The sequence below is a fragment of the Stegostoma tigrinum genome, chromosome 5 (genome assembly GCF_030684315.1).
Source record: "Stegostoma tigrinum isolate sSteTig4 chromosome 5, sSteTig4.hap1, whole genome shotgun sequence".
Classification (NCBI taxonomy): Eukaryota; Metazoa; Chordata; class Chondrichthyes; order Orectolobiformes; family Stegostomatidae; genus Stegostoma; species Stegostoma tigrinum.
In genome coordinates, this window is record NC_081358.1 from 122240792 (window position 1) to 122253585 (window position 12794).

A 12794-nucleotide genomic window follows, 5' to 3' on the forward strand; every position below is an offset into this window, starting at 1 on the left:
CCCTATAACTCTGATTTGCTTACTGATTGAAAATCTATTTCCTGCCGCCTCACAGAATCATTATCTAAATAACTGCCCTACAATCCTGCCATATTCTTCTGCTTTGTTAGCCTACACAAGTCCTCTCCAAAACCGTCCCCACTTTTATTTAGCTTAAAACTAGATTTCATTGCACCAATCTGTCAGTCTTAGCATTTGGGCTTCAATGGGAGGTGATTTGGACTCATAGGCAAGCAAAAACTAAAAGGAAGAGTAACATACATCACCTAATACTATAAGTGTCTATAGTATCACAATTTATTTGCCACCAGCAGTGAAATATTCAAGTCGAATTTATTGGGGTCCCTTTTAAAATGCATGATTCACTTTCCCTCAGCTAAGTATGTGTATGTACTGGTTGGTTGGGAAGACTGGCTAGAGTTTCCAATCAATACCATTTCAATGACCACTGCGAGAAAGTTTGTTTGAGGTATTTGAATACCCAGTGGGATTGCTGTCATGTTTCTCTGGGTCTGAAACAACCTGACAAAGTCTCCATGCAGGCACATATATCACTAATGAATACTGAAACCCATACAGCCAGATCCCAGTCAGTGTATTTTAAAAAGATGTAGTGAAATTTGTGTGAGCAGAAATCAGCCTTGACTTTTAATTAGTGATACATTTTATAACAACGAACAATCACTTATAAGTGAGGACTGAATCGTCATACAGTTTTATTCAGAATGAAAGTTATTTTCATAAAGAAATGTGAACAAATTATTATGGAAAAGCTTTCAGCTTGTCAGGTATGCTTCTGTTTCTTTATAGCTCAAACTCAAACTTGGACATTAAATTTGAAGGTAGAAATAAGAAGATAATATATTTCCACAGAATGCCATTAGTTTTCACAATATTTTGCTGGTCTCCAACTTAAGTATCATGCCTCCTAACAGCACAGAAATTGTGAAGACATTCATATCAATGCAAGCAATTGCATTTATTTAAGTCATATCAATGATTTAAAGATCATTACTGCTTCTAAGGAATTTTTTTTGTCTGCTCAGAATTGCACACTTTATAAACAAAAATAAAAGTCTTTCAGTACCAAAAGAGGCAAATGCGATATACGCGCTTTTGACAAGTTGTAGCTAGTGGGATATCACAGGTTTCAATCCTTGGGCCTCAACTGTTTACAATGATTTAGATTCAGGAACACAATGTACATTAGTCAAATTTTGCTGAAGACACAAACATAGATGAGGAAATAAGTTGAAATGAAAAAATAAGAATTTTACAAATGAATATGGTGATTGGGCCAAAATTTGGCAGATGGATTTAACATGATAACTATGGGATATCCACTTTGGTCAGAAGAATAAAAAGGAAACTTATTTTCTAAATAGCCAGAAACTTCAAAATTATTTGGTGCAAAGGAATCTGGATGTCTTTGTGCATGAGTCACAGAAATCTAGAATGCAGGTACAGCAGGTAATAAAGGAGGGCAAATGGAATTTTTGCCTTTATGACTCAAGGGATAGAGTATAAAAGTAAGGAAGTGGTGTCGCAATTCTATCAGGCATTGATGAAACTGCATCTAGAGTATTACAGAGGTGAAAGGCTTGAGGAGAGGAGAGATTGAGGACTACACTTGCTTGAGTTTAGAAAAATGAGAAGAGATGTAATAGAGGTATATAAGATGCTAAGGGGATTGACAAAGTAGAATGTTTTCCTAATGGGGTAATTTAGAATGAGAGATCACAGTTTCAGGCTGAGAGGTAGCAGATTTAAAACAGAGATGAGGAGGAATTACTTCTTTCAAAGGTTCATGATTTCACTACCCCAGAGGCCAGTAGATGCTGGGACACTGAATAAATTTAAGCATGAGATAGACAGATTTTTAATATGTAGTGTGGTAAATAGTTAAGGGGAGCAACCAGGAAAATGAGGTCAGCCATGATCATATTAAATGGCAGAGCAGATTCAAGGGGCTGAATTGCCTATTCTTGCTTCTTGTCCTAACATTCTTACATTCCTGTGACATGCATTATGGTTTGCATCAGGCCTGTATGAAAGTGCTGACCGCGCACATATGCAGTGTCTGGAAGTATAAATTCCATATGGGTAGAGGTACACTGCATGGGCTCCTCCAAGAATGTCCCTAACACTGGCTCTAAGCAGCAGAGACTTGGGTTTGATGACCGGAAGGTACCCAGAAATTTACCCCGCAATATATAGGATGTTTAGGACATTGGTTAGTCCACAGCTGGAGTACCGTATACAGTTCTGATCACCATTCTGTAAAAAGGATGGATGTGCACCTGCAAGGGTGAAGAGGAGATTCACCTGGGTGTTTAACATCAAAATGTTGCAGATGCTTGAAATCTGGAATAAAAGTGGAAAGTATTGGAGAAATCCAGCAGGTCTGGCAGTAACTGTGGAGAAGAAAACAGAATTAAAATTTTGAGCCTGATATGACTCTTCTTCAGAGCTTCTTGAAGAAGAGATCAAGACCACAGAAAAGGCCAGTAGAACTATTCCAGGTTGAGGGCTAGTATTATAGATAGGCCAAAAAAGGTCCTGGGATAGGGCAAGATTTTGTCCAAGAAGTTGGCATAAAGGTGAAGGTGCTGGAAGAAGAGTTCATTGTCATGTCGTATCAGAAATTCATTAAAATAGGGGCATAAAGGTATAAAACTAAATCCTTTTCTGTTCACAGACTGTTTAGCACCACAGCAGGGAAGATCAGAGCATGCAGTGAATACATAGCAAGTGGTAGCATTAGAAGGAGTGATGGAATCAAGGGGAAAGAGGAGGAGGAAGAACCTAGAGGGCCATCAGCCCCTGTTGACTTACATTCCTTAACACATGAAAGGAAGAGATAAAATTATTGTCAAAGAGTTGAATTAAACAAAGAATAAATTGGAGCTGGGGTCCATGACAGCTTTGAGAAAGTATGAGACAGTGCTATTGAACAAAGAGGTTGAGTATGTGCATGTGGTAGTGCATATTTGCTTGGCCTGCTGTGTTCATCCAGCCTCACATTTTATTATCTTGGTAGTGCATAGGACTGAGTTTGGATCTCAGGATGCAGCAAGAACAACTCTCTGAGGAGCATTGTATGTCTCAGAGATACTTGTAATGTTGAGTAGATTTGAAACACGAAGGATGAAAGTTCAGTTGGAATCGGAGTAAGGATGATCTAAGGGCACTCAGTGAGGAAGGAGATGTGGCTGTGAAAATGAGTTTTGGGACAGAGTTCAAAAGCCCTGAAGATGCTCAAGCAAGGAGACTGAAATGGATATCCTATCAGAGAGATGAACAAAACTTCAAGGTGGGCATACCTGGAAGAGAAATTACGGTGATTAATCACTCAAAGGCAAAATACTGCAAATGCCTGAAATCTGATCTAAAAACAGTAAAATGCTGGAGAAATTCAGCAGGTCTGGCCTCATCTGTGGAAAGAGAAACAGAGTTAATGTTGGGGTACAGTATACCTCTTCTTTCAAATGAAACTTCAAAACTTTAATTATGTTTTTATCTGTCCAGCGGTATTGCCAAACCTGCTGACTTTCTCCAGCATTCTCTGATTTCATGTTTTCCTTGGAACAGGGAAGACAGAGGGGGACCTGATTGAGATGTAAAAAAGTATGAGGAGCATAGACAGGGTTGATGGTAAGAAACTTTTCCCCTTAGTGGAGGGGTCAGTTATCACAAGCAGAGATTTAATGGAAGGGGCAGGAGATTTAGAGGATATCTAAAGAATTTCATTTTCATCCAGAGTATGGTGGGTACCTGGAACTCACTCCTAAAATAGTGGTAGAGGCTGGAACCATCACAACATTTTATAATATATTTGATAAACACTTCAAAAGCACACAAGGCTATGGGCTAAGTTTAGGAAAGTGGGATTACAATTGATGTGTCCTGGATGACCAATGGAGTCACAATGGCCCACAGGGCCTCTTTTCATACGTAATTCTCTATGACTTTATGATACAGCCAACATTAATTGCAGGCCTAGGATAGTGATAAACAGTGAGTGTTAAATTGGGAAGACCTAAAATCTCATTTCAAATTGATCCTGAATGATTTACAACCCTTCACACCCATGCCTTTGAAACATTTGCTTTTGAAAAGTTTGGAAATAAACTGTTAAGATCGTCAACAAAAATTCAACCATAACATTGCAAGCAGACTGACTAGCCTTAAGGCGTGTTACCTAAAGTGATAATATCTTTTGGTTTTTCAAATTCACTGAAGGGTCCTGGGCGTTGCTGGCTGGGCCTGCAATTGCCGTTGAGAAGCTGGTGTTGAGTTACTGCCTTGAACCACTGCATTCCATGTGCTGTTGAGACACCCAAACTGACATTAGGGACATTTTCCAGGATCTTGACTGAGTGACACTGAAGGAATGGCGATATATTTCCAAGTATAGTTGGTGAATGGCTGGGAGGGGACCTTGCAGTTGGTAGTGTTCCCATGCATATGCTGCCTGTTCTCCTAGATGGTAGTACTTTCTTAGAAAGTAGTGCAAAGGCATCTTGGTGAATTTCTGCTCCTTGTGGATGGTACACATTGCTGCTATTGGCTGTTGGTGGTGGAGTGATGAATGTTTATGGATGTTTGTGCCAGTCAAAAGGGCGGCTTTGTCCTGGATGGTGTCAAGCCTTTCAAGTTTTGGGTTACCCACTGCTGTTTTTCCTAGCCTCTGACCTGCTCTTTTAGCCATTGCATTTAAATGGCTAGTCTATTTCAGTTTCTAGTCAGTGGTAGGCCCCATGATTTTGAGAGCAGGGGATTCAGTGATGGTTACACTATTGAATATCATGGGTCAGTGATTTGGTTGTCTCTTATTAGAGATGATCATTGCCTAGTGTTTGTGCGGTGTGAATGTTACCTGCCACTTCCTGCAGAGATGTCCAGGAGCTGAGATGATTCCCATGAGCCATGACTTGAGTTTTGGTAGGGCTCCTTGAGTCAACACAGTGGAGTCAAGCGGCACTCTTTCTACTTGCCAGCCCTCCGTGGAGTTCCTTGTGGCATGGCTCACTTTTTGCTCTGGGACAGTAAATTCTGGCTATGACAGTGAAAAAAGGAAAGGGCATACTCTTAATTGCAGTCAGCAGTAACAACCGTGGCATCAACATTGATCAAAAGATCTGGGTGAGAATACTATGGATGTCAATACTGCAGTTGTGATTTGTCGACAGAAACTTTGTGTGGGAACCCGTTGCCATAGCTGAGTTATGAAGAAAGATTTACACCTGAAACTCAGACTTATCTGGTCTCTCCACGGATGTTGACCATCTGCTGCATTTGTCCAGCTTTTCTGTTTTTGTTGCATAAAAAATGCACGTCATTTAGCATCGTTCGGGATGTCCCAACTTGCTGCATAAATGCACCTTTTGTTTTCAGATAAACAGAAGTTTTGTTGTCTTATAACTTTTTGCAGTAAGATAGCAAAACTTATTAAACTTTTTGTACTTTTAATTTTTTCCGTATCTGCAGTCCTTGTTGCTCTTGTTCTGGAGCAGATGTACATCCTTTCCGTCTATTTGGGATAAATGATTGGCTGAAAAGACTTCTTCCTGCACTTAGTATGAAGTGTGATTTGATCACTGTAATGATGATTGAAGGTAATTTCAAACAGTCATGTCAGTGTTCATGGGCCAACGCTTGCGGATTAAATGTGGACCAACCATCATATGTAACACCTGTGATGGATGCAGATCACCACATTTAGGAATGTTTATGTTTTTGACATGAATTGATGCTCTTGAGTGTACAGCTGGTGGGTAACTCAAAATCTGAAAATAGCATTTACTCAATGTTGACAGCTCTGGTATTTCCCATTCTAACATTTCAATAAAATACATTTCATGTTGATTTTTTGTTTCGATGTTTTGCTGCTTTAATAAAAATTCATTCTGTGCAATATTTGCCACACAATGTTTGATCACATGCAATCACGCTATAAAATGGTCACAGAACAGAAGGAAATCATTCGGAATTGTGTCGTCCATGCTGACTTCCTGTAAGAGTAATTTTCATTAGTACTTTTTACCTGCTCTTACCAAGTGACCCTGCAGTCCTTTTCTCTTTAGGAGCTTACGGAATTGCCTTTTGAAAATCATAAAACCTTAGGGAAGGACAATAACTGCTTACCTAGCCAGCAATACCTGCATGAATGAATGAAAAATTGCTTCTGCTACCATCATCCTTTCAGACTGTGCATTCCGGATCCTAACCACTTGCTGTGTAAGGAGGCTTTTTCTTCATGCCCCCTTTAGATCTTTTCTGAGTCACCTCAAATATTGCCCATCTCTAGTTGCCCTCAGGAAGGTGATGGTGAATTGTTGCCTTGAAACGTTACTATCTATTAGGCTCTCTGATGAAGGGTCCAGGCCCGAAACGTCAGCTTTTGTGCTCCTGAGATGCTGCTTGGCCTGCTGTGTTCATCCAGCCTCACATTTTGTTATCTTGGAATTCTCCAGCATCTGCAGTTCCCATTATCTCTGAACCAGAACACTGTTCAGGGAGAAATAGAATTTGGAGCAACTGTTTTTCTTTCAACAATATCAAAGGCATACAGTATGAAATAATACAGAGTAAACAATAAAGCGGCCATTATCTCCTAATAGGTATCTGTATAATCATGTTCAGAATTTTTTCTTATTTTTCTGCATACATATATCTCATAGTGTTGCTCACCCTGATAAAGAATATTCAAAAGAAATGATTATAGACAGGCTTACTGGTTACAGTTATGAGAATGCTCAACTAGTTAAGTACTTTGCCATTTTGTTAGAGCTAAACAAAACAAAGTTATTGATTCAATGCAGCAGAAAGTTCAGCAAAGGTAGTAGAAATTGTTGATCTAGAGAAAACCTCATGTCAAAAGTCAGGTAAACTCCAAACACATGGTATATTTCAATATTAACATTTTAGAACCAGTTGGTAATGCTGGATCAGCAATCAGGAGTGGTAAGACTGGACAGCGCTGGATAGTAAAAGACAGCAAACTTGGATAAGATCAGGTTTACAACATGAAGATTGACCAGCGAATCGGCTAAAGCAGGCTGAGAAATGAATGACGTTATGAAGGAGGATGTTGATTTTTGTGGTTGATGTGTATATGGCAACAAATTCAAGCAGATTTTAAAGCAAATGTTTATGACTTCCCATTCTATACAACCATTTAACTGCTGGCCATATATTTTTGTTTCTTTTTATTCATGTAATTGTTATAAATGCTAAGATCATGATCATTTGTATCAGAGATAATGGGAACTGCAAATGCTGGAGAATCCAAGATAACAAAGTGTAGAGCTGGATGAACACAGCAGGCCAAGCAGCATCTTAGGAGCACAGAAGCTGAAGTTTCAGGCCAAGACTCTTCATCAGAAAAGGGGGATGGGGAGAGGGTTCTGCAATAAATAAGGAAAGAGGCGGATCGAAGATGGATAGAGAAGATAGGTGGAGAGAACACAGACAAGTTAAAGAGCTGGGGATGGAGCCAGTAGAGGTGAGTGTAGGTGGGGAGGCAGGGAGGGGATAGTTAAGTCTGGGGAGGACGGATAGGTCAAGGGGGCAGGATGAGGTTAGTAGAAAGGAAATGGAGGTGCGGCTTGAGGTGCGAGAAGGGGATTGGTGAGAGGAAGAACAGGTTAGGAAGGAGGGGACGAGCTGGACTGGTTTTGGGATGCAGTGGGGGGAGGGGAGATTTTGAAGCTTGTGAAATCCACATTGACACCATTGGGCTGCAGTGTTCCCAAGCGGAATATGAGTTGCTGTTCCTGCAACCTTCGAGTGGCATCATTGTGGCACTGCAGGAGGCCCAGGATGGACATGTCATCTAAAGAATGGGAGGGGGAGTGGAAATGGTTCGCGACTGGGAGGTGCAGTTGTTTATTGCGAACCGAGCGTCAGTGTTCTGCAAAGCAGTCCCCAAGTCTCTGCGTGATGTGTTGTCTATTAATTATATGGAATTTTTAAAAAAATACTCTGATGATTGGAATGTAGGAGAGTGCAAACAGTCTGGTTCATATTGAGACAACTTCAAGGAAGGGAATGGAGTTGGTAACAAAGGTATACAGTTTGTGGCTTGGGACAAAGATATTGACTTCGGCCTTCACAACATTTAACTGGAAGAAACTGCAGAACATCCAGGACTAGGTGTTGAATTAGCAGTCTGACAACACCTGACTAAGTGCCTTCAGATGAATCCAATTCACAGTTCAATCAGAAATTTTCTAACTATGAAGCAGGCAAACTTGCTTTGCTATACAGTTTTAAACTTTACCACGCACCTAATGGAACAATATTTATATATTGTTCATAGTTCTGTAGCATCAGGACCAATAAAATCAAACTGACATTTAGAATAGCAATGAATGATGCCTTTAAATGGCAGAGCAGACTTCAGGGATGAAACTGTCTCCTCCTGTTCCAATTTCTTAATAACGCTGATCAATCATATTGAGACACCTGCAACTCATAGTGGGTTCCAGAGTTGCATTAAATATACCTAAGAGTAAAATAATTATTTGCCTGACATTTAGGTCGAGGAAACTGAATAAAAGCAGGAAGAACTGGAATGGGATATGGAAATAAAAGTTTAAAGGAAAATGCAATTGTCGTTGTTACACATTTGGAATTCAAATTAAATTTAAACACAGCCATCATAAAGCCAAGATGCATTGATTGTTGTCGGTACTTGTATTATCATTTGCATTTGTTTTTTTATTTTGAGTGCATTTATTCAGCAAACCAGTGATTTGAGCAAAAACAACTAGAATGTTCTTGTTCATTGCATGTATAAATTAAATGAAGTTTTTTTTGTTCTGTTCATAACATGGAAAGCTATTTTTTATTATCATTTACACTGGGGGTCAGATTCTTATAAGGGTCCGAGCAATGTGGGCTAAGGCGAGATTTGTAGCAGTGACTGATAAGACGTCTAGTGAGACCTATCTCAACATCAGCACATCTGTCTCCGACTTTTATGCTTTTGACAAGCAGCGTGAAGAGTTCCTTTCAAGGCATTGGTGAATTGCCGCTAAGTGAGATTACATTGCAGATAGTGCCAGGACAATTTATAAGGGGGAATAGAGAAATAGCAAAGAAACTAAATGACTACTTTATGTCTGTTTACACACAAGAAATCTCCAAAAATTCAAAATCCAATATCCAAAGATGACAGAGATCGAAGGGTTTAACGAAAGTCTAAAGTTTTAGAGTAGATTTGTAGCTCGAGTTATGGGTGTTGTGGTTGGTTGGCTCGCTGATCTGTATTGTTTATCCGCAGATGTTTCATTACCCTGCTGGGTAACATCATAAGTGCAGCCTCCGATGAAGCACTGTTGTATTTTCCCGCATGGTTTTTAAACTCTGGTGTCCGTTGAACTGGATCACCTCACTTTCGGCTTTCCTTTGCAATGGAGTGTATAAGGGGTCTAGCTCTATGTTTATTGATGGCTTTCTTAGCGGAGAACCAGGCCTCCAGGAATTCCTGTGCTTGTCTCTGCTTCGCCTGTCCCAGTTTCCTGGTGTTGTCCCAATTGACTTGATGGTTTTCCTTATCCGTGTGAATAGAGATGCGTGAGCATTGGCCGTGTCTTTTTGTTGCCACTTGATGTTCGTGTAGTCTTGAGGTTAATTTCCTTCCTGTCTGTCCAATGTAATGTTTGTCGCAGTAGTAATAGAAGGAAAGTAGTATATTAAGAAGACTATATTGAGAAATTAATTGGGCCGAAAGTTGATAATTCCTCAGAACCTGAGAGTCTTCAGCTCAGAGTGTTGAAGGAGGTGGCTGTAAAGATTGTTGATGCACTAGTTATTATCTTCCAAAATTTTATAAATTCTGGAATGTTTCCTGTGGAATGGAAAGTAATAAATCTCACCCCGTTATTTAAATAGACAGCAAATGAGAAAACAGCGAGCTACAGACCTGTTAGCCTTACAAAAGAAGTAGGGAAAGCACTAGAATCTGTTATAAAGGAGGGAAACAGCCTAGCCAAGATATTTTGAAGGAATATTAAAATCCACAAAGCTTTTCAAACTTCCATCTCTTCCTCATCTGCTTCTATATCTGCTAGAGATATAAATTGAGTGAAACAATTGCTGTTTCAACCGGCCCCCAGTGCCTCCCCTTAATCAGGAGTTTCCAGTAGTGTCAAAGGACTAGGCCCCACAGCTCACGTGTAGTTTTTTTAAAAATTTGTTCAGTGGATGTAGGTGTCAGTTAAGGAGTCACATGTAGGCCTGACTAGACAGGTTTCCTTCCCTCGAGGAGCATGAGTGAACCAGATGTGTTTTTCCCTATAACCAACAATTGTTCCATGGTTATCATTAGACTCTTAATTCCAGATTTTTATTGAATTTTATTGAAATCAAATTCCATCATCTACCACAGTGAGATGTGAACTTAGTCCCAAGAACACCTGAGTCTCTGGATTAATTATTTAGCAATAATGCCACTGCCACTAGGCTATTGTTTCCCTGAGGAAAAGTGGAGGTAACCACTTTTTACTTATTCTTCATTGATTCCACCTTGCATCATCCTCATTGACAGGTTGCTCTGCCTTGAAACATCCTATCCTGAATAGCCTATTCTCGAAGGATTTGCAGTAGGTTTGTAGCTTGGGTTGTGGTTGTTGTGGTTTGTAATAATTCAAATGCTCCAGTCCTGGCAATATCCTGTTAAATCTTTTCTGAACCCTCTCCAATTTAATTATTTTTTAAATTCATTCACGGAATGAGGGCATCACTGGCTGGACCAACATTTATTGCCCATCCCTAATGGCCAGGGGCCGTTAAGTGTCAGCTACATTGCTGTGGGTCTAGTGTCACAGGTAACCCAGACAGGTAAGGATGGCAGATTTCCTTCCCTAAAGGACATTACTGAACCAGATGGATTGTTACCACAATTGACAGTGGTTACAAGGTTGCTGTTGGCTAACTTTTAATTCCAAATTTTTATTTAATTCACCATCCTTCAAGGTGGATTCAAATCCATGTCTCCAGAACATTCATTTATGGTCATTGCTTACTAGTCCAGCAACATTATTACTATGCCACTATGTCCCCAAATGAAGAAAATATTTTGCCTTCTAACTTGTTTCCTATCTGAATAATAATAATAAAAAAAATCTTTATGGGTAAATTTACTTGTACAAAAATTCTTCACAGTAGTTAAGTGTAGTACTAATTTGACTATTTCTTTAACTTCTGCAAAATAAAGTAGAACAGTGAAAGAGAGGAAAAATAATTGCCTATTCGTGGTGATTTTTGTGACTTTGCGTCCTGAAATGTTTCACAGAAAATTTGTTATTTTGAAATGTAGCCACTATTTACTGTTGTTTGATCCCTAATGTTAAAGTTTTATTCAACAACATTTATCCATTTCTACATCTCTACTTTTGGAAAGAAAATGTTTTCATTTGGTTACATTGCAGGATCTGGACCATGTTTCATAAACAGCATAAAGTGGAACTTTGAATATTTGTTGGTACTTTTTTTCTTTCTTGCAGGGAATGATGCAACCGAACAGCACCAAAGACCAGCGTTTATGGATTACTTTGACAAACAGGAAAAAAATACTAAACCTGTGGGAAACTGTAATCAGAATCTGCAAGAACCTTTCCACAAATCAAAAAATCCTTTCCCTGATAATTGGAAGTTACCGCAAGATGGAGACTTTAACTTTGTAAGTAGCGATTTTAAGCAGAATAATTCTAGGTATTATATTCTGAACAGGATGGCTTTGCATAATGCCAATTTTCAAATGTGATGCAAGTCTGAAAGGGCAAGTGTCACTGTGAGGTTTGGATCACTTATGCAAGAGTGAAGTACTGCAGATGTTGAAAAAGTGAATTGAAAAAGAAAACTGAAAAAGGAAAACTGAACTGTGATCTTTGCTATTTGTAGGAAAATGTAACAGGTCTGATTAGTAAGTTTGCCAATGACACAAAGGTTGGTGGAATTGTGGATAGTGATAAGGACCATCAAATTATAGAGTTGGATATAGAACAGTTGGTGACTTGGGAGGAAATGGCAGATGGAATTTAATCCGGAAAAATGTGAGGTAATGCGTTTTGGAAGGTCTAATCTAGATGGATTAAAAATGGGCACTGAGTTTAAAAATTGGCAGGTAACGTCACAGCTTTATAGAACCTTAGTTGGGCCTCATTTGGAATAATTTTGTTCAATTCTGGTCGCCACACTACCAGAAGGATGTGGTAGCTTTAGAGAGGGTACAGAAAAGATTTACCAGGATGTTGCCTGGTATGGAGGGTGTTAGCTATGAGAAGAGGCTGGAGAAACTTGGGTTGTTCTCACTGGAATGATGGAAGTTGAGGGATGGCTTGATACAGGGCTATAAGATGATGCAGGGCATAGACAGAGCGGACAGTCAGAAACTTTTTCCCAGGGTGGAAGAGTCAGTTACTAGGGGCCATAGGTTTAAGGTGCGAGGGGCAAGGTTTAAAGGTTATGTACTAGGCAAGTTTTTTTACATGGAGGGTGGTGAGTGTCTGGAACTCGCTGTTGGAGGACGTAGTGGACACAGATACGATAGTGACATTTAAAAGGCATCTTGACAACTAATTGAATAGGATAGGATTAGAGGGATACAGACCCCAGAAGGATAGGGCGTTTTAGTTGTGAAGGGCAGCATGTCGATGCAGGCTTGGAGGGCCAAAGGGCCTATTCCTGTACTGTAATTTTCTTTGTTCTTGTTCTTAAATGGAAAATGCTTGAAATTGTCAACAGGCCTGGCAGCATCTGTGCAATGTGTGACTTATATGTCCAGG

At 39.6% G+C, this 12794-nt stretch overlaps 1 protein-coding gene across 6 annotated transcripts in view; it reads left to right on the forward strand.

The window, feature by feature from the left end:
• stk3 (serine/threonine kinase 3 (STE20 homolog, yeast)) overlaps window positions 1-12794 on the forward strand; it is a 384923-nt gene that overhangs the window by 320905 nt on the left and 51224 nt on the right. For all 6 annotated transcript variants that reach the window (XM_048529773.2, XM_048529774.2, XM_048529775.2 and 3 more), the window contains one exon: window positions 11514-11689. In XM_048529773.2, the coding sequence (XP_048385730.1) occupies window positions 11514-11689 (176 nt within the window). The remainder of the gene's footprint in view (window positions 1-11513; window positions 11690-12794) is intronic.